The sequence below is a fragment of the Macrosteles quadrilineatus genome, unplaced genomic scaffold (genome assembly GCF_028750875.1).
Source record: "Macrosteles quadrilineatus isolate MER2022 unplaced genomic scaffold, UCM_ALF_1.0 Scaffold_8__2_contigs__length_117827958, whole genome shotgun sequence".
Lineage (NCBI taxonomy): Eukaryota > Metazoa > Arthropoda > Insecta > Hemiptera > Cicadellidae > Macrosteles > Macrosteles quadrilineatus.
The window spans coordinates 44,086,261-44,112,117 of NW_026542601.1; the positions used below are offsets into that span (position 1 = coordinate 44,086,261).

The 25,857-nt window shown below is 35.8% G+C and overlaps 1 protein-coding gene across 4 annotated transcripts in view; it reads left to right on the forward strand.

The window, feature by feature from the left end:
• LOC128999765 (lethal(2) giant larvae protein-like) overlaps positions 1-25,857 on the forward strand; it is a 52,411-nt gene that overhangs the window by 18,859 nt on the left and 7,695 nt on the right. Inside the window, exons 6-23 of one of the 4 annotated variants that reach the window (XM_054426431.1) lie at positions 830-968; positions 2,290-2,483; positions 3,456-3,610; positions 4,741-4,952; positions 5,463-5,681; positions 6,834-6,986; positions 7,809-7,910; positions 9,182-9,341; positions 10,544-10,700; positions 11,130-11,293; positions 15,112-15,228; positions 15,469-15,608; positions 16,638-16,726; positions 17,173-17,301; positions 17,525-17,787; positions 19,832-19,955; positions 23,336-23,472; positions 25,120-25,194. In XM_054426431.1, coding sequence (XP_054282406.1) covers positions 830-968; positions 2,290-2,483; positions 3,456-3,610; positions 4,741-4,952; positions 5,463-5,681; positions 6,834-6,986; positions 7,809-7,910; positions 9,182-9,341; positions 10,544-10,700; positions 11,130-11,293; positions 15,112-15,228; positions 15,469-15,608; positions 16,638-16,726; positions 17,173-17,301; positions 17,525-17,787; positions 19,832-19,955; positions 23,336-23,472; positions 25,120-25,194 — 2,729 coding nt within the window. The remainder of the gene's footprint in view (positions 1-829; positions 969-2,289; positions 2,484-3,455; positions 3,611-4,740; positions 4,953-5,462; positions 5,682-6,833; positions 6,987-7,808; positions 7,911-9,181; positions 9,342-10,543; positions 10,701-11,129; positions 11,294-15,111; positions 15,229-15,468; positions 15,609-16,637; positions 16,727-17,172; positions 17,302-17,524; positions 17,788-19,831; positions 19,956-23,335; positions 23,473-25,119; positions 25,195-25,857) is intronic. The other 3 variants (XM_054426430.1, XM_054426432.1, XM_054426433.1) reach the window with 3 other exon arrangements.

Sequence of the window (25,857 nt, forward strand, 5' to 3'; positions counted from 1 at the left end):
ATAATGTGTGTCAGTCATGTGTTATGTGATTCATTGTTGTTCCCGGGATTTACTTCCGTATCACTCATTACACCTTGGCTTGATGAAAAAAATAAATAGAATTATAATATTAATTCAGTATAAAATAATTGGCATTTCTCAGCAAGGGAATTATGTTTAGACTGTATTATTTGGTCATAAATGGATACCGGTAATGTCTCTAGTGTTAATTGTGTTGATCGAAATACTAATTCTTGAGCGTTAGATCAGGTTGGCCTAGAACTTGAGGTACTGAAACCATTAAGTATTAAATATTATTAAGCAACCAGGAACATTTTATTGAAATTATATTTTTAATTCCAGCAACAAAAAACACAAAAACATAATGTATACTTTATGGGTTTTAGAAAAAAAAAAATTAAAGCCTGAAAATGTGTTCTTGAGAAAAAGAGGTTCCCCGTGCGGGTTGTCAACTCTCCTTGCATACCTTGTGAAAATGCTTAAGTACATTTGACTGATTTTTTTACCTTTATTCTTTTTACTAAGATATTAGTGTTTTAACTTAGTGTAATCAAAATTAGTATTAAAAATATAAGAAGAATGTCAAATGTATAAGAGCATATTGTGTGTCCTGATGCTTTTAGGACAACTAGTATCGCTAACTGAATGGTGAACTTGGAATGTAATATGTTATGTCTGGTTATAAAGTGACTTACCACAATTCTTTGAATCAATAAATACATTTTGGTAGAAGAGAAGTAATTAAAATATAACTCAGTACGGTATTCAGATGAAGCAACCAACCTAACACCGACTAGCTGTGGCCTAACTCTGATTCATCCTGTCACAGTGTCCCTGAGGACTACAAGATCAATCCCGGAGCAGTGGAATGTGTGGAGCCTCAACCAGGACATCCGGGACATCTGCTGATTGGATACAACCGAGGACTGATGGTGTTGTGGAACAGGAATACCAACAGTGCTCTGCAGGTGAGGCAAAACTTCTCTTTTATTTATTCCTTGAAGTCCTAGGCTGAGATATTTTATCGAATGTATAATAACTATATTATTTTCTTAGATCCAAACAAACTCTTTTATCAGCCACTGGGCTTGGAAATTGAGTATAGTAACCGAAAAAATGTGGATCGAAAGAGTGCCGAGTTATTGGAAAAACTGGCAAGAATTCATACTATAATGGGATTGGTTTATTTCTCACATAGATTTAGGGATCAAATTATTTCTATGTTATGATTTAGTAATTTTAGTTTACTATAGTATGTTATGAAATCTATATAATATAAAATCCAATGTATGTTTGTTTGTATGTATGTTTGTTTGTATGTATGTTTGTCCTTTATGAACTCCGAAACCGCTCGACAGATTGTAATGAAACTTTCAGGCATTATTAAGTATTATTCAAGGATGGTTTGTGTGAAGTTTGGTGCAGATTCGTCAAAAGGGCTCCACCCCAGTGGCTCTGGAGTTTCCCATGTTAACCTTATGAGTACTCATATTTAAATGGAATTAAAGAATCTTAACAGCTGGTTCAACTAAACTATCTGATTCTGTGATGTTCAATAGAATAAAAAGTTAATAGATTTACCAACAGGGTGCAGCACTACTATATTATTTTTTAAATTTATGACAACAGCTAATTTGCAACCAAAAGGTGAGTGAGCATAGCGAACAAACTTCAACATGGAGGCGAGTGAGCGTAGTGAACGAACTTAAACCAGGACGTGATTGAGCCATGCGAACGAGCTCATCTTAAAAATGAACGAGCATTTGACATAAAACCACATTAGGACAGGACAACGTCTGCTGGGCCAGCTAGTAGTTCATAACATTCAAATATTTTAAGCTTAATTGTTTTACTATTTTACTAGAAATTTTTGCTTAATGTTCAACTCATTGGCTAGGCTAGCTCCAGTTGTTAGGTACTAACTGCGCTAGTCTAGACTTCACATCCGGCCGGTACGCGTCGCTCACCTTCTCAGTAATTTCTTGTGTGTTTTTTAAATGTTAAACGTCAGTGCTCAATGTTCAATGTTTGTGATAAGTGTTTATTCTTTTATTTTAACTATGACGACATTCAAATGAAGTGACAAATTATATCCTTGCAAGCCTGAAGATGACTCCTTGGAGTTGAAACCAGTTGCAACATAAAGCAACGAATAAGATTACTTGAATGCAGGTATCTAAAGTATTATACAGTAATCTGGAGGCTAACATCCATCAATATGTATTAGTTTAGCTTTAACCTTAAATAGAGTTTGGAAGGCTGCTAGGTTTACTGTGCATTGTGCCGCAGACGTACGTGTGGGCCCAACAGCTGGAGAGTGTGTGTTGGAACGCGGCTGGGACTAACTTCATGTCCGCCCACAACGACGGCAGTCACACCTCATGGGACACCGAGTCCGGGGAGCCGAGGGGTGAACCCACGACGCCCTACGGACCCTTCCCCTGCAAGAGTATCACCAAACTTATCTGGACCCAGGCTGAGGGGTAAGTTGGTCAAGGAGGTTAGGTTAAGTTATGTCAGGGTTTGTTAGGATAGGTTATATTTAGAGTTTGTTAGGTTGGGTTAACTTATGTCAGGGTTCATTAGGCTAGGTAATGTTTCCCACAGAATTTGTGAGGGAAGTTGTGATTAAAGGGATTTAGAGTCAAAGGGTTAGGTGTTAGAATTGAAGAATGTGACAAAGGGGATTAAAATTGGGTTTGATAATTTTTGAATACCATGCCTAGGATAGTAAGTTCTTTTTGGAGATATTTTAGCTACGAGTCTGAGCTGCCTCCAGGACTTTATCTTTAGTCTATCGAAATAATTGGGTCTTTTTCAGAAGAGGGCCGCCACATGCCACTATTTAAACTGTAGAAAAACCACAGTATAGGTTAGGTGATTTTTGAGTTGTTGTGATTGTTTCTGTTCAGTAAATAAAAAAGGGGAGGGAAACTATAAAATAACGTACCGGTAACCTAACCTAACCTAAACTGAGATTATTCCACAGTAAAAAGTGGAGGTTCTCTTCTGAAAAAGACCCGAATACGAAGATTGTGTTTTGTAACACTAGTTATAGATTAAATTTGATGGTGTAATAGTAAGTTTTCTAAAACAAGTATCGTGGTTAATTTTGCGTTAGGGTTTTATCCTCAGGTATTACATTTAGCTGTACTTTTGCTCAAAAGTAACCATAATTAGTGTTTTTAACACCAATAACATTTTTTCATGTGTCAAAAGTTAAGTTACAAATAAGGATGTGAGAACTTCAACACTAATTCCTGGCTACTAATTTCATGGCTCAAAATTAAAATAAGGAATGAGATGTTTGCTTGATAATTCAATTTGAGTAACGTTTGACACTTTAGTCTAGCAAATCAAGTTAAAAAAATCTTTGAACAAAAGTATCAAAAGATGCATTGTGTAGTCCAAGAAATAAAAACAAACGTTTAATCAATCACTCATGGTTTTTACAGTGATGACCTATTACTCTATGCTGGAGGGATGCCTCGTGCCAGCTTCAGTGATAGACACACCATCACAGCGCAACACGCAAAGAAACATGTAGTCTTTGACTTTACTTCCCGAGTTATTGATTTCTTCACCATCCAGGCCACAGGGGACCAGAAAGGTGAGTTTCTTTACTTATGAAGTGCAGTTTTAATTTTTAAATCGCATTTTCATCAAATTTTGGTTTAAGTATCATAAGAAAGGAACTAATTGTTTCCAGGATGTTGGTCTTATTGTGTCCAACACTTTCAATGCATTATTTAGATGGCTTGCAGTACTAAATGTTCTCCATGCAAGGACAGTACTAAGGTAATTCAGTTTTCTGATGTGTTATCACTGCTTGATTTTTGGGCCGGTACTACAACCAACTTATAAATAATAATAATGGTGAAATTAGACATATCTTATTGAACACCAAGTGTTAAGTTTGGTCTTGAATAAGTAGTAAAAACAGAATTGGTATATGAGATTTTTTTCTAGGGAGAGAGTCAACAAACTTCTTAAAAGAGAGATATAGCAAAATGGCACAAATAAGAAAAAAAAACCAAAAACACAGTATTAAGATTTTGTTTGGCCATTTTCTTCTTGTTAACTTAAGCGATATCCCATAAAGTCAACCAAAACAGCTTGAGTATTTGTTCAATGTTTTTTTGTCTACCAAAACTTAATCAGTTTTCCTTCCAAATGAAAGGTCAAAAAACTTGAAGAGGTTTTTATTCTAAAGGAGGAATGTCAAAATGCAGTAAAACCAGTATTTGTATTATATTGTCCTAAAAGATAGTCATAAATACCAGGAATTCTCTTTATGAGGGAGATTTGAGAATGTGAAAAAGTAGTAGAACCAAAGATTTTCACGTTACCGTATATAAAGAAAGGTCCCAAAAAGCTATTTCACCGTGGTCCACCCAAAATCAAATTAAATTATCTTTTTTTCATACAAGGTCTGTATATTGTGTATAAGATCCATCAAATTTGTGACACAGAAAACGTACTACTATAACCCAGAATGCCAACCGAATGGTAAAAAGCATTAAGCGTTTTGAGAGAGCTTTGCCTGTCAATCCGTAGGCAGCGCCACCAGCGCATGCCATGCCATGCACTCAGCATAGCAACGCTGGTGGCGCTGCCTACGGATTGACAGGCAAAGCTCTCTCAAAACGCTTAATGCTTTTTACCATTCGGTTGGCATTCTGGGTTATAGTAGTACGTTTTCTGTGTTTGTGATTGGCTTAGACATGTTTCCTAACCTAGGAGTCAGTGCGTTGATGGTGCTGCTAGAAGAAGAGCTGGTAGCTATAGACCTGCAGTCGGAGGATTGGAGGATGCTACAACTCCCATACCTTGTGTCCCTACACGCCAGCGCGGTGACTTGTGCAACCTATGTGAGTGACATCACGCCTGACGTCTACGATCAGATAGTGGCGGCCGGTCAGGCTCAGAGCAAAGGAATATACTCTGACGCGGTGAGTTTGGTGTTATTTGTTCGTCACTGTAACATTTCCAATATAACTTTTTGTTAGGGTAAAAGTTGTTAAAATAGTGTTTCTTCAATAGAATTTTCCCCCTAGGTGGTTACACCTTAAAAATAAATTCAGATTCTAATTCAGATTTTTTATTTCTTAACATCTTTTTTCTTTGGTGGCTTTTTGTAAATGCATAATTCTCGATACTTTGTGGATTTGGATTCAATGTAACATAATACCTTGTTTTGTTAATTATTTAGATGGAAGTTGTTCTGAAAACAGGATCTTCCAAGAAAAACTGGATAAAAAAGCCTTTTTTTATTTAGTCATGAAGCATAACATAGTCTTTCTGTTTAGCAATCTCTTTTTTTCTAATACTCGCAAAAAGTTGAAAAACTCACACAGCTTTTACATTGCAGCTTTGACCCATTGCCTAGAGCTCCTGTGTTTGGCAGACATTTAGTAAATTTAGTTAAAATATAAATAATCATACTCGGCTCCATGTTGCAGCCGTGGCCTATCGACGGAGGCAAGTTGAGAGACAGCCCACCTACTCACCTAGACCTACTACTCACTGGCCATGAGGATGGTAGTGTGCGAGTATGGAGGGGAGGTACTGTGGCGTTGGCTCCTCTGTACAAACTAACTTCCTCCTCCGTGTTGGTGAGTGACGACGAACCCGTGTCTCCTGTGGAAGAGGAGGAAGACGAGTGGCCGCCTTTCAGAAAGGTAATTCAACAAAGTAGTCATCCTAGTAAGAACTATCCACCATCAGTGCCTCTGTCTAAGTTTGTTCTCTTGTACATTTGTTTCTTTAAATTTTATTTGTTTTCTCTTAAGGCAAATGGTCATGATGTCAAGTCCGTTAAATTACTTTGTGTGTGCCCCTAGATTCTTCGCTTACTTGGCAAAAGCACACCAATGGTGTAGTAGCGAAGAGTTCAGGGTGTGTTTCTTACAAGAAGGCTAAATGTGTGGCGATTCATATGCTGACTACTACTTATTATAGTTTTTTTTTTCACACACACATCTCCTTTATTCAAATATTCATTGGGTACATTGGTGCGTTGTAAAGCATGGGTATAGCAGCTTGTTTCTTTTTATATTAACAGGCTAACTTTATTTCTATGATGTTATCTATTACTTAATTTTTAAAAGTAAACCGATGCAAAAGTTCAAAATAAGTTGATTTAAGAATTTTACTTGGTTAACATGTTTATGTATTAACAAAATATCAGTGATTCATATAAGCACATATCAGTGGTTGAATTAAACTGCCGTAGAATCCCTTTTTTATCCAGACTCCTCGGGAACAAGGCCTGTCTGGCAAAAGTCCCATAAAACTCATTAAATTAGGAACGTCTAGCATACTACGTAAGCCAATAACGATTAAGTACTAAATAGTAAAACTAGACACTCTGGGATGAGAACTGTAAATACAAAACACCAGATGTCAAGGGTTTGTGCCTTTGAAATCTTCAACAAACAAACAACCATGCCGAGCCTCATAAAGGGCTCATAAACATGACAGGTTAAAGAGATACCACTTCTGCCAATTGTAATCTAGTTTAAAGGTTTCTGCATAAGAGGAAGTCTACTATATTTTAATTGATATTCTAAAACTGGGTTCGACTTTAACATTGGATTAGAATGTATGTTCTATCCATAGTCAAAGCTAGCGGGGAGTGAGCTGGTCTATTATTAGAGGGTCCTGGGTTCAAATCCCGCCAAATCACCAATAGACTTTTTAAAGTGATAATGCCGCAACCACTAGGCTCTGTAAAAAAGTCAAATCTGAAAGTAACATGTCAGTGAAGGTGATACGTAGATATCCTGTATATTTGTAGAAGGTTTTCTAGTTTCTCTTCTTGTGTTTTGTAGGTTGGAGCCTTTGACCCGTATTCTGATGACCCGAGGTTGGCTGTCAAGAAGCTATGTCTGTGTCCAGAGACAGGAGTGTTGGTCGTGGCAGGAACAGCTGGTCATGTACTGACTGCTACTTTGTCTCAGACATCCACCACCAAACAAGTTAAGGTGAGTAGTCCATTGTGATGGGCCTATTCCAGAATTGCTTGATTCCGATTCCACTGTACGATATGATCCAGACAATTGTCACACCATCTGCTCACATTGAGTGGGAACGACAACATGAATCCAGTAGCTTCAGTATTCCCGGTTTTCTGTAAAAAGTTCCTCCTTCCGTTTGCTGTAGATGTTTTCTTCTAGTATTAGATTCTCCTTTATAACGTGACTTTTTTGTGATTTTTTCTATCAATTTATCTCTTAAGATAGATTTTAGTGCCTTCCTAATAACTCTCATAGCTGTTTGTGCCAGGTAGTCAGTAGCCTACTATGGCTCAGTTAATAGCGCTACAGACTTCAGACCCAAGGCAGCGATGTCATGGGTTTGGATTCTGGTGCCAGCCACTACTTTTATCATTTCAGTTCTCTCTTGTACGTTCCACGTACAGGTCCTGTTAAATATGTGGAAGGACAAATGCAAGGTTAAAAGAGTCTTAACCTCTTTTTTAAAGTAAGTTTCAAAAACTAACTGCATCTTCTTATAAAATTAAATCCTCTTCATGTCTCAAACACCCTCATGTCTTAGCTATTTCATCTGTCCAACTCTTCGCATCAGGTTTTCTTTCTATATTTTTGTTTCATTACATTACAAATACATTACCGGTATATTAAATAGTATACTTTGATTCTAAATCTTAGAGCTCATGCCTAAGATCTTTATCATTACTGCCCCTTCTAAATAATCAGCACAAAATCGTAAATTTTCAGCTCACGTATTTTTGTTTTGAACATGACATTTATTTGCTCCAACTTACCATTGTCTTCTGTTTCCAGGTCACATCGCTCAACATTGTCAGTGACAGAGATAAGTTTGTCTGGAAAGGCCATGAGAAGCTTGGAGTGAGAGAAAGCGTGGACTGGGGTCCTGGATACCAGGTAAGTTGTAGTTAAACATTAACTTTGAAAATGAAGAGTTATAGGTATATGTTTACTTATCTAAATACGATCCTTTATTGCCCACAATACACAGTAAAAAGCTTCGTTCTGTACTCTTTTTAGAGTAGAAAGTCGTTGTTTACAGACCGGTAAAGTCAGCTGGAGTATGGTAAAGACAGCTGTAATAGGTGCGGTATACACAGCTGGAGCACGGTACACAGCGGGAGTACGGTAAACACAGCTGGAGCACGTTAATCACAGCTGGAGTATATTAAACATAGGGGGAGTACGTTAAACACAGCTGGAGTACGGTAAACACAGCTGGAGACACAGCTGGAACATAGCTGGGTGTACGGTACACCCAGAGGGAATAAAGTAAGCACAGCGGGAGAACAGTAAACCAGCGGGAGTACAAGAAATACAGCTGTAGTCTGGTAAACACAGCTGGAGTACGGTAAACACAGCTGGGGTACGGTAAACACAGCTGGAGTATGGTAAACATTATCTGGGGTATGGTAAACACAGCTGGAGTACGGTAAACACAGCTGGAGAAGGGTAAACACTCGGCAAGCCTCGCACGAGAAAATCATGCTTGTGCAGTAAACGCCTACTTCCCGGTCTTATCGTGTAATGTACTATTACAATAGAGTAGAGTTACTTTAACCGACCGACCTGTGTTTATGTTGACCCTCCTTTAGGATGCTGGAGTACCATGAAATCGCATGTAATTTCCATGTTTTCTGTCTTGTATGATTTGCCTATCCGACCTTGTCTGGGCCTGTTTAGATCAGATAAATTCAACTACTGTTCTACACACTACACAGCAGTACATTTTGAATGGTAGTAGGGGTGTGGGAAGCAGCAAAATTTTTACGATTCAAAGCAACGATTCGATTCAAAAGATTTTCGATTCGATTCGATGCAACTCGATTCGAAGCAATACGGTATTTTTCTATTCATAATTGTCAATTGAGTGGATTAACAATAATTAAAATTTACCACATTTGTGTAATACAATTTTTTGTTGATGTGGTATTAGGCCTCCCTACTTAATATATGAATTTTAGGTGAAAAAATATTTATTTTCAATCATATATTAGAATAACCTGTATTGCTGGAAATACCAGTGAGCTGCTTTACTTGCCTATTTCATAATTTTAACTTGGAATTGGCTCAACTGCAAGAAAGAAGAAAATAATTTTGTTTATCAAGACATTCATTCTCATTTTAATAACTGTCTAAATACTACTGTATGTACAAAACTGTTGTAGGTAGAGTCAGTGTTACAACTACATCCGCCCGCAGCTGTGACGGCGCTGGCGTCACACACAGGCTGGGGACTAGTGGCTGTGGGGACGGCGCACGGCCTGGCGCTCTACGACTACCAGAGATTCGTATCTGTCACGTTCAAGTGTACACTCAACCCTCATGGTGAGAAAAAGGCTTTTGTGTTATCGTTTTTGGAAAGCACAGAAGACTCCCATTATTTTCGATAATTTGCTGACTAATCATGGATATTCAAATTCATGGATAGTGCAAACCTAACCTAAAATTCACAATGGGTAACATTTACATTGAACTTTAATACAAGTTTAGGTAATTATATAATCAAACCTTAGTTTACATACCGTTTTGTTTTGTTTCACAAACGTCTATTGTCAAAACGTTGAAGAGCCTATGTCTAGACCAATTAATTATGAAAATTAAAACACACAAAATTATGATGAACACTCCCACCTAAACAAATGGTATCCTACTTGGGTGGAAGTTGATGGATGGTATTGGTGAGTTTAATAGGGATTGCACACAACATCTGTTTTGCTTCTTTTTACATTAGTATAGATAAAGGAAGAGGACGCAGATTTCAATATTTTGGCTGTTATTTTGATTGAAATTGGACATATTGTGTTGCAATATAAAACAACATAGACCTAAACAATTTGTAATAGAGAAAAACAAATCTTCTTGTGTCAATGCTTTTTTACTGCTGCACATTTAAACAAATTATTTGTAAATATTTTAAAGACTGTAAGTTCTAAGAAAGGACTATGATAATTATTATAAAAAGAATATGATGAAACATTGGTACATTAATTTATCTTGTAAACTTCTAATTTAACTGAAATTTGATTGGAAGGAAAGTTAGTGTTAAAAAGGTTATTAAGTGGTTTAAATTACCATGTTACTGTCAAAACGATCCTTTGTAGTTTGTAAGACTACATCTGTTTCATGCTTCGAATGGAGCACATCATCAGGTCAGGAGAATGTCATGTAGTCTTCATTGGATATTCCTCGTAGTGGAGTTCGTCAATGGTTTAATGATAAATAGGTAACAACAAAACATAGTAACAAAAATAGGTAACCTATTATTTATTAAACCATTGACGAACTCCACTACGAGGAATATCCAATGAAGACTACATGACATTCTTCTGACCTGATGATGTGCTCCATTTGAAGCATTAAACCGCTGTAGTCTTACAAACTACAAAGTATCGTTTTGACAGTAACAAGGTAATTTAAACCACTATATCGTTAATTAAACGATCCAGAGGTCATGCCATCATGAAATTTAAAAGGTTCTTATGATCTAATACTTCATATTTTTAAAACAAAATATGTTTCTCTTTCAGATCTCTCAGGCATTGGGGATGCCCCGATCTCAAGAAGAAAGTCTTTCAAAAAGTCTTTACGAGAGTCATTTAGACGACTGAGGAAAGGAAGATCAGGGAGACAGGGAGATAAACGAGGGGGACAATCTCCCACCCCTACGGACAGGCGAGAGAAACGGTAAGTTGGGACTGGGAAAGAATCTGGGAGTTGTTGGGTGGTTGGGTATTATTTTTCCCCTCTAAACATAGGCCAAGAAGAATGATAGGCTGTGGCAAGGATGAAAGAGAAAAGAGTTTTAGGAATCTGTTAACTTAAAGTATTTGAATAGAAATCGTTTATTAAGTTCTGATTATCTAACCATCTAAACTTCATTTGTAATACCAGACCCTCCCTTCGCATGATCTAGTGTAGTGGAAACCCCTTTTGACCATCTGGCATAAAATATATTTTAAATTAATTACATTCGTTATGAATACGATGGTTTTATATATTTTCCATGATATCTTATCTTTTTGCATTATCTGACGTTGCCTAGGCCAGTGTAGGTCAGACAATCGAGACTAATTGATCGAAATGTGTTCTAATCTCTGCTATGTTATGTTACAGGCCCGTGGAGGTGGTGGTGGATTCCCCGGGAACAGCTGTCACTACACCCACTACCCCCGCGGAGGCCAAGCCTGTAGAGAGAGCCGTAGAGGCCAGACCAGTAGACGATGCGCTTGGCAGTATGGTGCGGTGTCTCACCTTTGCTAAGACCTACATCATCAGCGGTAAGAATGACTCAGGTGCAAGATGCATTTGTTATACCTCCAATATTTGGTTTTAGCTAATTTTTTATATCGGGAATGAGCTACTACCGTAGACCAAGGCCACACTAAAAAACAGGCCGTAATGCTCGTCAAGCATAACGTCACGATAGAAGACGGCAATGACGTAATGTTATGTTAATATAAAATAGGTTACGTACCTTTACGTCGTCAATCCTAAGTTAGTCTTTTTAGCAGCGACTAGTTTCGAAACTGACGTTTCATTTTCAAGCCTTGTCAAACATAAAATTACTTGAACATAATGTCGTCGTCAAAGTACACAAATATAACATTTAACACGCACAAATACATTAAGATACAGAAAGACGCGCGGCCGGCCATTACACGCACGACAGACACGACTCAACTACCGACTGCCACTGGTCTGGTGACATTGACCTTGGAGGGGGTGGGACAGCTGATTATGAGCGCCTTTGTTATCAATGTCCTCAATCCTATCAAATATTGTGTTACGACCAAAATTTAGCTTTTCATTCAGGATGTCGTGGGGAAACCTTTTTGTTGCTTTGTAGATTTCGTAGCTTTCAAGGACATTCATTAAGGAGCCTTTGGTGCATTTATGTAAAATACCCAGGTTATCACTACAGCTGCTTACGTTGTGGTTGTCATTCATCAGGTGTTCAGCGAACTTAGAATGTTGTGTTCGCAGTTTAGGCTTGGGTAGATGTTCATTAAACCTTTTTTTGAATAAACGACCTGTTTGTCCGATATACATTTTTGGACAGTCGCTGCAGGTTAATTTGTACACTCCAGTGTCCTCTAGGCTATTGGAAACTGTAGATTTCGAAGTACGTGGATTTAGGCGGCTTTCTAGTTTATTTGAAGTTTTGCAGGCCAATGTAATGTTATGTTTCTTTAGTTCATTTTTTAAGGTATAATGTAAGCAGTTGCCATATTCTATAGAAATAAAGTTTTGATCGGTTTTCTGTAGTGGTTTTCTGTTCTTTTGTTTGTGTATAATATTGTCGATAATACTGCTATTGTATCCGTTATTGACTGCTATACATTTTAATATTTCATATTCGTTGTTGTAGTTATTTTGAGACATGGGTATTGTTAAAAGTCGATTAACGAAGCTGTTGTAAGCGGCCATTTTGTGTGATTGTGGATGATTGGAGGTTGCATGGATTGTATGGTCTGTGGTTGTAGGCTTTCTATAGATTTTGTAGTCAATACTATTATTATTTTTGGTCAAAGTTAGATCCAGAAAGTTAATCGAATTATTATTCTCGATCTCGAGTGTGAATTTTATTTGATGTGAAATGCTGTTCAAATGATTATTGAGAAGTTGTAGCTGTCTGGAGTTTCCGTTAAAAAGCAAAAGGGTGTCATCAACATATCGTTTATAAAATATGATTTTCTTAGAAAATTTGTTGCTGGCGGAGAGAATGTTTTCATTTTCAAAACGATTTAGGTAAATTTCGGAGAGCACACTGGACAAAGGTGAACCCATAGCTAGTCCTGCTTCTTGAAGATAATATTTTTCATTAAAACTGAAGTAATTTTGTTCTAGAGTTGTTTTGAGTAGATTTATTATCTCATCAATGGCGTCAGTGCTAAGTTGGGAGTTTTCTAACAAGTTTTCTTTAGTTATTTCTAACGTTTCATGTATTGGAACATTTGTATACAAGTTTACAATGTCCAGAGATGCCAAAGTATGTCTGTTTTCTACTTGAATATCTTTCAGAGAATCTATTAACTCTAGACTATTTTTAAGGCTATGGTTATTCTTCAATTTGATGTTGTTTCTAAGTATTCTATCTAGAGCTTTTGCGAGTTTGTAGGATGGTGCAGAGGTGAAGTTTACAAGTGGTCGTATCGGCATGGTGTCTTTGTGTATTTTAGGTAATCCCCTCAATACTGGCGCTTTGGGTTTGATCATTTTGAGGTAGTTGCATCGGTCCCCGTTGAAGATGTGTTGAGTTTTGTTTATGGCAGTTTTGAGTTTAGTGTGGAAAAGGTCAGTTGGGTCTTTAGGTAATTCTTTGATGTTATTGTTATTAATAAAATCTAAGACTTTGTTGTTGTAATCGTCTAATTTCATGATTACGATGCACTGGCCTTTATCAGCTTTAGTTGCAATGCAGTCATGTGTCATTAGTTTTTCTTTTATAGATTTGATTGTATTTATCTCACCTATAAGACACTTATTTTTGTTTTTACTTTTATTTCGATTTAGGATTGATTTTACCTTGTTATCAATGATGTGTCTTACATAATTTTTGGAATTTTCGTCCTTTATAGAGCTTACAGCTATCTCTGCATTCAACAACTCGGAGGTTAGATTTTTATTCCAATTTCCGTTAATGGTGTTGTGCTTAAGTCCTTTGTTGAGGACATTCATTTCGGGTTCAGTAAAAATTAAATCAGTGCAGTTTTTTACTCTAGGAAAGAACGTGTGGTTTGTTATAAATTGTTCAATAGGTTTGGAATGTAGTTCCACAAGTCTTTTTATTTTACATTTTTGGATTTCTTTCTTTCTGAAAATTATTTTACTTATTTGATTTTCGAGATTCGTCAAAACGTTGTTGGTTTGAGAAGGGTGAATTGCATTCAGAAGGTTTATATGTGATCTCAAAAGTAGTTTATTTAGCATGTCTTTCTTTTTGTAAAGGAATTTGATTTCATTTTTTATCCATGTTATTTCTGCTAATGATTTGGCCTTTTGAGCAGCAAAACTTTTATTCTTTACTCTCACTTGAACATAGTTAGGGATGATGTTCAGGTCTATGCATGCTTTGTTAAACTTTATGTTCTGACATGTGTTCAATAATTTCAGTTTGGCGTTCTTGTATTTATAGGCAATTTTCGCCTGACTGGCGTCTAATTTATAATTTATTCAATCTAATTTATTAATCTAATTTATAATTTATGGCGTCTAATTTATTCAATCCTGGAGGCAATGCTGAATAAATGTTATGTTGTTGAAAAGATTAAAACAAGCAGCTGACAAACGGCAATCATAACGTCATTGCCGTCTTCTATCGTGACGTCATGCTTGACGAGCATTACGGCCTGTTTTTTTAGTGTGGCCTTGCGTAGACTCAAGACTGATAAACTTTTTTCATTTTTATGTCCTCAGATGCCAAAAACACAATCCGTTCAGATTCAATTATGTGGTGTCTGCTAGCACAATAACTCTAGTATAAATTATCCTTTTTTTTTATTAAATTTGGTAGTAATGTGTAGACATATTTATGTGTAGACATAAATAGATGTGTAAAAATGTGTAGACATATCACCTATTCAAGGTAGTTTGTGAACCACAGTGATAAGACCATGCAAATGGGGTAAATATTATTGAATAATTATTTTTTTTTAAGTTTAGTGAAATTTTCCCAATTTCTCTCTAAACCATTTTGTATAAAAAAATATGTACAAATCATTTAATATTTTTAAGTGTTTTTTTTTATGTTAGCCTATTCATTTATGTTACAGTGAAAATTCAAAGAAATGTAAATTCAAAATTCTCATGTTTTTTTATGGGTATAGGCTAAGTAAATTGTTGTAGTTTGTTTGTTCATGGATAGGTATATTGTGTATCAATCTGTGCAAATTAATTCATTTTAGGCTATACTAAGCTATTGACTTTTAAGCTAATTAACTTTTTTAAACTAAGTAATTGATTTGGTGTTGAAAATGGTTTTTTTTGTCTGTTGTTTCAGATGGTTACATATTGTCTTGTCATTTATTTTTACCAAAAGGTTGTATGACTGTAACTAAATTTGTTCTGTATCTTCAGTGTTTTTCTTTTGTTGCAGTCCAAAGTGTTATGCCTACATTGTGGGCGGGGACCAACAACGGAACAGTTTACGTGTTTACGATCTCAGTTCCTGCGGGGAACAAGAGAAGCGAAGAAGCTGTAGGTTGTCAACTAGGTGAGTCATCTTATGTGTGAAAAGAATACTAAATAAATGTTTGCTCCCACAAATCTACGATAGACAAAATGGATACTTCCAAACCAAAACTCACTCTCAAAATTTTAACAAAAACAATTCCTTAACATACTATGTTTAGGGGAAGAAAGTAATAAACAGTTGCTAAATGGATATTTTTCATCGTCATTTAACATTGTAAAATTTTATACTGCATTAAATTACAACTGTTTTTGTCCGCAGGTAAAGAGATCCAGTTGAAACACAGGGCGCCGGTGATCGCAGTCAGCGTGATAGACGGGGAGTATAATGAAGTGGAGGGCCGCGTCTGTGACACAGTGCCTCTACACAGGGTCATCATCACATCAGAGGAACAAATTAAGGTAAGGGCTGTTGGTTATAGTAGTGTAAAGCTAGGATGTCTACCTCTCATCCCGTTAGGTTCACTTGTATATACACATAGGAGCATGGTTCTTCTTAGGAAAACCTAAAATCTCTAATAAATGAATTTTACTTCACGAACATCTACTGTATCCAATTTGAAGTCAAGTATGTACAACTGAATACAAGAAAGAATTACAATGTTTACAAAAATAAAAATAAAATTCCTAAAGTAAATTATATATTTATACGTTTTTAATTTGTCCGTGAAACCAGGATGTTTAGTTTTTTTAAGGTAGCGGAGGGAAAGTTTTACCTTCATTTTTCTATGTTTTTTCTTAGGTTGGAGTCAAAATGAGAAAATTCCAAGCAATTTAAGTCTATAGATGGTTAAACAGATTTGTCATCCTTATGGAACAGCTGAAGCCAATTTTATTGTTAGTTCTGTACGTCCAACTGTAGAAGTAGTGTTTTGTTTACAATTTGTATTTTGTTATTTAAGTCATTTAAAACCTCATTTAACCAAATAAAACAATATAATCATAAACAATAACTGGTCTAGTTATATAACCAAATAGTAAAGCACAAATAAAATAATAGAAACAAAATTCCGTTCACCCCAGTGATCAATGTGGATGTACATGAACTATACACAAAAAAAAACATGTTTCAAAATTTACAATGGGATGAGGAGTCTACTTGTGTTGCTTAGTCTATGGTTAAACTTAAAAATCTAAGAATACCTTAACTCATTGAAATCCTGGACATCTACCAAGATCTTATAGACATCGTCATCATTTTCCGCAATCATTATGTTACCCAAGTTATTATTTTGCTATCAGGGCTTCAAACTTGTGAAACAGCTACAGTGAATTGTGAATTCTGTGTTCATCTGTGTTCCAATCTCTCTCCAATTTCTCTTCTCCTTAGTATTGGAATACGGCATCGTAAGTATTATTACTAATGACTTTAACCTGAATGTTTCATGATTGGTCCCGTGTAGCATTTTAACTAAATTATAATTGTTGTAGATATTCACATTGCCATCCCTAAAGCCATTGTGTAAACTGAAGTTAACTGCAGGGGAAGGAGCCAGGGTGCGACGTACTGCTTTAGCCAGGTAAGGTCAAAGGTAATTTTTTTACCAGACATTTTTATATACTCACAATTTAGGTTTGTAAAGGGGTTTTCTTGTGTAGTGGACTATGAAGAAAAAACTAGGAAATTAAATACAAAATTGATAGAATACATTTATAAAATTTCATTTTAACAAGACCTTTTTCTTATATAAAGGTAGCAAACTTTGCTTATGGTGATGCAAATATTTATGGTGACACGATAGTTGTTATTTCTAAATCTGCCATTATAATTTAGTTTGACCACAGTTCTTGTTATTGTGGCTCGGATGTTCAAAAGGATTGTAAATAACGGTCCAACGAAAAATGAACACAAAATCACATTCGAAACCCCAAAAGTTGTTAAATACCTTGTTTTTTATGAAACGTTATGGAAAATGTGTGCAATAATCTCTTGAATATTTATGTTAACCTGATTGTCTTTTGTTAGGTTTTCCACGACAACTCACTCGGAAACCTGCCTCTTGTGTCTCACCAACCTCGGAGATGTAATTGTACTGAGCCTGCCAGAGCTGAGGCGGCAGATCAACGCTGCAGTGATTCGCAGAGAAGATATCAAGTGAGTCACCAGAGAATGATTGTCGGTTTAGAAATTTTATTATTTATAAAATCAAAGTTGTGAATCAAAGTCAACTCCTATCCATCACATCCCTACAAATACTGTTGTTGAAAAAACATAGCTCCACAACTTGCGTCCATGTAGGTATAGAATAATATCCAATGAAAACACTTTGATCACTTTCTTTGAATTTGTTTTTAACGGTTCATCACATGTTTTCCAGTGGCATCTCGTCATTGGTGTTCACCCGGTACGGGGAAGCAGTCTATCTACACTCCAGCAGCGAGATGCAGCGACTCTCAGTGTCGGCTACGCGACACACAGCGCCTCATTGCGGTCTGGAGCTGCCTCCACACGCAAGGGCGACCCAGCGACTAGACCAGGGCGACTCGTCTAGTGACAGTGAGTCTAGCAGTGACTCGTCGTCTAGTTCTAGCTCTAGCAGCGACAGCGACGCGGAGGAGGAGAAAGAGGAGAAGGAAACAGGTTTGGTCGTAGGAGTTGCGGAGGTGGTGGGAGATCCGGTGGAAGAGTAGAATCTCAGCTGGGAGTGGTGACGGAAGGTTTTTTGTAGATACTGTTTGAACACCATATTTTGTTTAATTTTTATGAATTTGTATTGTCTTACTGTTTTGGATTTCACACTTAAACTATCATTCTCGCTTGCTACAAGTAGGGGTTTGCAGGTCCATGATATTTTTGGGTTGGGTCAACTCAACTGTTCAGGCTGGAAATGATTTTCGCGCCAATCTTAGGTCAAATTGAGCCAATGTTTTATTTTGGGAATTGCTGTAAGGGTCTATAAAGATGTGCTTTTTAAAACTGGAGATTTCGCCAAGATCACTGTCGATGTTCACAGTTTTGCCTCGATTGTGGGAGACAGCGGCGCAGAAGAGGAGATGGAACCCGGTTTGGTCGTAGGAGCTGTGGCACCAAGAGGTACCCTTGGGTACCAACAGCAACAGCAGTATTATTAGTACTAGTAGTTACTGTTGTGATTTTTACAGTTTGTAAGGACCAAATGTATGTTTTGTTAGCACTGGCAGGAGGTAAAACAAATCATTGAATCCCTTATTATTACTGTTAATCAAGAGGTTAGAGGAAGAATCATGGATAGCTGTAATGGAAGGATAGTCAACTGTGAAGATAGGGGTCAATTATGTTTTAAATGTCATCGAATCTAGATCCAATTTTTTTGTACTTTCTCAAAGTTTTTTAATTGTAGGCAACTGTTATTTTGAATGCTAAAATTCAATTTTATAAAAATTATCAGTGGTTGTGAAAGAAGGATTTTAAGTAGAAAGTCTATCGTTTGGAAGTGTTTAAATCCTCGGATGGGTTCAAAACTTGTTTGGTGTTTGGTGAGTGGGAAAGGTAAGGTAGTATTTTAAATCGGTTGACGCTGTGACCTAGTATACAATAGCTAGAACCAGTATTATTAATATGTTTTTATAGTTTAATGCAGTTTGCATGTGTAAAATATAGGGATGGGCAAGATTGTTTTTAACAATGGCACTGCAAAAATTATTTATTTCCCCCCAAAATTTAGGAAATGTAAAAATGTAAGCCTAAAGTTGTCAGTAAACTCATGTAATAAAGGGAAATTAAATAAACCCCATATATTTTCAAAAAACTTTTTGCTTAATTAACTGCTTCAATACAAGTTTTAACAATTTTTCTTTTTACTGGATCAGATATGATTTAAAATTAGGTTGAACTATTTGCATCAGTAATAGTGATGAGTGACGTATCAATCTCTCACAAAATTATGACACTATCAAGATCATCTTTGGCAATTACAATAACCAATACCCGGTTCAAAAATCATTCATTTTGTTGTAAAAAGCATCAAAAGATTTTTAAAGTAACCCTGAATTTTCAGGTATTGAACATGCCTAGTACAGTGAGTACTATGCAGTCAGTGGTAGTGGTTGGTCAATAGTCTTATCTTTCTGCCTGTCGTTGTAGTGCATGGGTTTGTTTTTGACAGTTTTCACTTTTATTTTGTTTTGTAAATATATGATCGTAGTTTTCTTCTAGAAAAGACACAACTTTGCTCCATAACAGAGTATGCAGCTTATTAATTCTTTTTGCTGTATTTAAAATGTTTAAAAGCTGGGATGTTTAAGGTTACAACTTTCAAGTACCGAAAGTGGCATTGTCCAGTGCACGCTCAGGATTCATGTGCTTGGCTTTTCTTCACACAAAAACTCAAAATTTCATGTCCAATGGGAAGCCACATGAGACCGAGTTTCATGCACAAGGCAAAGCCAAGGGCAGGAATAATTTATCGAGTTTGTAAAATGATACTGTTGATCACAACACAAATTCCTATTTCTATTTGCATTTAAATTGTTAAGTAGTAAACAGCTGATTTAAATTATAAAAATATATGGTACCTACTACCTATACATGTGTACTGCCTAGTGGAAAAATGAAGAATTGGTTCAGAGCAAGGGAAAGAAAATTTAAAGAACTCCTTCACCTCTAAGTTTTGGTATAACTGATGTGAATGTACCTTGGGTTGCAGGACAAGGACAGGTAGTGGAGATCAAGGAGAATGGTTTGCCAGAGACTGAAGGAACCTTTAACCATCTGGACCTCAGCAGTGTGGGGGACATCACCATAGACTCTGTCAAAGACCATATGGTCAAGTAAGTCGTCTTTTTTTACCTCCTGTCCTGCATCGTTGCGATGACTACGATAATATAGGTTACATATGTTGTCAACCTTTTGTGGATCACTACAATCTTTGTAGCTTCATTGTTCTGTTTCAAATTTAATTGTCATAACTAAATCGGTCACCTTGGTGTTTTCATTTTGAAGCACCTTAGGCACCAATTGCTGTAAATAGCCACCGAAAAAATTGTTTGAAAATGTAATTTTATTTTGTCTGAAAGTCAAAACTACTAAATTGTAATTGTACATTGCATCTATACTAGTGATGGGCGGATCCAAGAAAATGTCGGTACCGGATCCGGATCCAGATAACCACTGTCATAAGGCCTTGTTAAAAAAAACGTAATTAACAGAATGCCAATTTAAATCATATTGTTTAAAATTAAATTGGTAATGTTTAAAGGTTAATACATCTTATATGTAGAGTAATCTCCAGTTGAGCCCATAATCCCTCATTTTTTGGGGACACTAAAACTTTTCCAAATCTTAAAATGAAACTGTTAGTTGATGATATTAGTTGGGCAATGTCACAGTACTGTATATTACGATACGACGTCAATAACCTGTATGGATGGGCAATGTCACAGTACTGTATATTACGATGCCAATAACCTGTATGGTAGGGCAATCTCACAGTACTGTATATTACGACGTCAATAACCTGTATGGTTGGGCAATGTCACAGTATTGTATACTACGATGTCAATAACCTGTATGGATGGGCAATGTCACAGTACTGTATATTACGACGCCAATAACCTGTATGGTAGGGCAATCTCACAGTACTGTATATTACAACGTCAATAACCTGTTTGGTTAGGCAATGTCACAGTACTGTACATTACGACGTCAATAACCTCTATGGTTAGGCAATGTCACAGTAGTGTATATTACGATGTCAATAACCTGTATGGTTGGGTAATGTCACAGTACTGTATATTATAGGGATGGTCAAGTCTCGAAATTTCGGGAAATTTTAAATCTCGTTACACGAGACGTAATTAATAACATTTGAGAAGTTTTGTTAAGTGTAAGCAGTGTGAGGAATGTTTTATTACTATAAAAAGTCAAAACAAGTAACTATTTTATAAAAATTAATATTGCTTTTATTTTATGATTTATTTTATTTTAGGATAAGTTGAACTCTATCCTAACTGATATCACTATGTTTCCTAATCGTAGGCATTTTTAATAAGTTAGGCGTGGTTATTAAAAAAATGTTATGCTGATGTTTTTTAATAAAAGATTGTAAATATTCTTGCCTATTATCATTATTTTTGTATTTAAACAGTCATCTAACAATGTTACAAAATCAGGTAAAAATTTTGAACGTGCATTTCCCGTTGTGTATGAGAAGGGAAATCCCGTCTCGATCTCGTCTCGAAATTTTATGAGAAATAAAGTCTCGTCTCGTCTCGAACTAAAAATCCAATCTCATCCATCCCTAGTATATTACGACGTCAATAACTTCTATGGTTGGACAATGTCACAGTACTGTATATTACGACGTCAATAACCTCTATGGTTAGTCAATGTTACAGTATATGCCTCATAATTCTATTCTAAAAAATATATATTCTCGAATCCCGATCTTTTCTTAAGATTCGGTGGATTCGAGATCCGGATTCGACACATCCCTAGTCGTAATATACAGTACTGTGACATTGCCTAACCATACAGGCTATTGACGTCGTAACATACAGTGCTGTAACATTGACTAACCATACAGGTTATTGACGTCGTAATATACAGTACTGTGACATTGCCCAACCATACAGGTTATTGGCGTCGTAATATACAATACTGTGACATTGCCTAACCATACAGGTTATTGACGTCGCAGAATACAATACTGTGACATTGCCCAACCATACAGGTTATTGACGTCGTAATATACAATACTGTGACATTGCCTAACCATACAGGTTATTGGCGTCGTAATATACAATACTGTGACATTGCACAACCATAGAGGTTATTGGCGTCGTAATATACAGTACTGTGACATTGCCGAACCATACAGGTTATTGGCGTCGTAATATACAATACTGTGACATTGCCTAACCATACAGGTTATTGACGTCGTAATATACAGTACTGTGACATTGCCCAACCATACAGGTTATTGACATTGCCCAACTATACAGGTTATTGACATTGCCCAACTAATATCATCAACTAATAGTTTCTTTTTAAGATTTCGAAAAGTTTTAGTGTCCCCAAAAATGAGGGATTGTAGGCTCAACTGGAGATTACTCTATATATAAGATATATTAACCTTTAAACATAACCAATTTAATTTTATACAGTATGATTTTAATTGGCATTCTGTTAATTACGGTTTTTTAACAAGCCCTTATGACAGTGTGTAACCATACAGGTTATTGTAATTTTATGTATTATATTATTTTTATGTTGGTATTCTTAATAATTGACACTATTCATGTATATATTGTATATTATGAATAAAGGATGATTTTATTTGATTTGATTGACGTCGTAATATACAGTACTGTGACATTGCCTAACCATACAAGTTATTGACGTCGTAATATACAGTACTGTGACATTGCCCAACCATACAGGTTATTGACGTCGTAGTATACAATACTGTGACATTGCCTAACCATACAGGTTATTGACGTCGTAATATACAGTACTGTGTCATTGCCCAGCCATACAGATTATTGATGTCGTAATATACAGTACTGTGATATTGCACAACCATACAGGTTATTGGCGTTGTAATGTACAGTACTGTGACATTGCCTAACTATAGAGGTTATTGACGTCGTAATATACAGCACTGTGACATTGAGTAAAAAATCGGGAAAAATTTGGTCTTTTACATGGATATAGACAGCTTTGTGTTAGTAAAAAAAATCGGGGAAAATAAAAAAAAATTGGATCTATCAAAACCGGATCCAGCCCAAGATCCAGAATTTTTTTGATCCGATCCGGTGCCGGTTCTAGCTCGGATCCGGTAGTCCGATATCCGGATCCGACCATCACTAATCTATACACTTACATTTCCCTCAATAATCATTTTAATGATTCTAAATTTCAAGGTATTTTCCCATTTTTATCAAATATTCAAAGCGTTACAGTTAATTTTGTACAATGACTAATATATCCAATATTTGATCGAGATACCAATTCCGATTAAGGAAGATTTGAGTTAAGAAAGATGATTTTAACTTCAATGGTGACAGTGAAATATTTTAGTAAACGTGTATGCTTTTGTGTTCCTTATGCCAGGATGCAATCTTTACCATCCTATATAAGCCTGCTATCGCCATAACAATCCACTTACTAACTCAACACTCTTGTTCAAACTAATTTTCCCGTTTTCCAGTTCCACCTCACAGGAGGAGGGCAGCAAGATCGTAACGACAGAGATGACCAAACTCGAGACAACCACAGAGTCTGTAGTGGTCAAAACCACTGTCATCACCACCAATGAGACCACGCTCATCACCCCTACGTCCGAGAGTGAGTTAAATTTACTTGACTGTCAATTTCTCTTATTTTTTAAATAGTGTATTGGTGTTGCAATGCAAAGAGTGTAACGCCAAACTATTGGTGCTATAACAAGCTTCAATTTGGTTGAACAATAACAATATCGTAAAAAGGTGATAAAAATTGATACTTCAAATTATATACACATTTCTGTTTTTCCAAATTGACTGCAATAAGTGTTGCCAAAGTTTTTGTATTTAGGTCATTTGAAATTATTTTAGAAGCAAAAAGGTTATTAAATTAACGTTTTCTATTCTATACTATTTCTATATTTTTTACGATTGGCCAAACAGTTTTCTAAAAATTAATAAATTAAGTGAGGTACAATGCTGCACAATTATTTTTTTTGTGTTCAGTTGTGATTTTCTAACATAGCTCTCGACTGTGGAATCATTGCATTTTATCGAGTATCATTTATTTTCAGAGTAAATATTTTTATCAAAGGGTGTAAGGGGGGTCTGATTTATTGGAATTATTAAGTTATAATATACCAAACAAGGCATTACAAATTGAGGCTTATTAAGGCAAGTGATATAGTAAAAGCAAGTAAGACTGTAGTGTAGGATCTTTGGATTTATGTTATTTTGCACCAATAAAAGTTACCTAATAAAAATAAGTAAAATTGTAAGTACTGTATATTGATATTGTAGTTATTTTTATTATCCATATAGTCCCTGCACATGTCAACCTAAGATAGAATGGTTATCATTTTATGGTTAACAGTTTGTAGTTGCTTGTAGTATTCCGCCCAAAAATAACATTAGAAGCAAAGCAAGAGCACATCAATATTGCTGATCAAATATATGTCTTAAGTTTACACAAATATTTGTGTTTTCTGTTTTAAAGAAGTATCCTCGTAAAAGAATTAGATACTGTTCATTGATCTAAATATTCTATCGTAATATAGTTTAGTGTCTTAATCTTTAAGATCCCGGCACTTGCTCTCTTCTGACAATGATTTAGTATTAAAATATTACTAAAATCACATAGCTTAGAGCCTAGAGCACTTTATAAAATTGTATATTTATCACAACTTTTATACAGAAGATGTGTTTGTAGAAAAATTCTGCTGATGGAAATTAAGGTTTACATTTATTTTTTATTTTTTTATGGACAGTCTTGTTTAGAACATAAGTTTATATATTTTTGATTAGTATGGCATAGACTCTAGTTAGCTAAACTAAATATAGGTAAATTGAAGTCAATCTAAGTGAGTAACCTAAAAGTTAATGAGGAAAGCTCCACTAAAAATCAAATATCAAATTTTTAAGATCAAAATTTTTTAGAATATATTTTTGTATAAACAATTGGTTCAGTTAGAAAATTTTTAACATGATGATTCCTAGGTTTTCTAAGTTTTACCGTTAAAAATAGTTATTGGTCAAAGTTCCAAAAGGCCTCCGGACAAAGTGGCAATAGAATTTGGAAAGTGTCTCCTGGTTAGCTCCTGGTTAGAGACAAATGTTTTTGTTAAGTTACTTAAGAGAACTTCTCAAATTAGCTGAAGAACTGGTTAGAATTAGACTCTTAGCCGACATAATTCACTTATAGATAGTTTTAGTGAAGGGAAATTTAGTGTTGGCGTAGTGGCAGGTGCTGAGCATGTGTGTTGTATTGTAGCCCCGGAACGAGCCTCTACACCCACTATACAGGACGGAGGCCATATGTTAGCAGAGGTATTCTCTAGAGATGGTGGTTCGTTTGAGCACTATTACCGCATGACTTGGGTGCACGGGAAATAACCATACCTAACCTAACTTCTGTCCCTGATTTAGGCGGATTGTATGAGTCTATGAATCGTTGTAGACTATTATGTGGTTTGTTTTTGTTTTTTACATACAGCAAGTTGAATTTGGGTCTGTTGGTAATAAAATCGGAAGATTAATCAGATTTAACTAAGTAAACTAACTTGATAATTTGTGTTTGTATAATCTCTTGTCACCTTTACTTTTTTTACTTAAACAGAAACCACCTTTTGACAAATTAAGCAAAATAATGTAATTTTAACAGTAATGGAGAGTTTTATGTTTTTACGGAAGATAATTTTTTTTAAACTAACACTACAGTTTAGATCTTGAAAGGTGCATGAAAGGTTGAGGGCATGACGGTTGGGTAGCTTAGTTATTTAATATGACAGCTAACAAAAAACAACGAATGCCAAGTTGAATAGGAAATTAAAGATGTTAGAGTAAGCTGGAGCTCTTACTAGTTTGTTCGCTTGTGCCAAATCTGAATGATGAACGAAGCTGCTTTAAATGCTATGAAATTTGTCAACAAGGAAGAGAATAATACTGATAATTAGTAATAACCCCATTTTTGCAGTCATCATGTTGTTAACGCTTGTATGAACAAGACTAA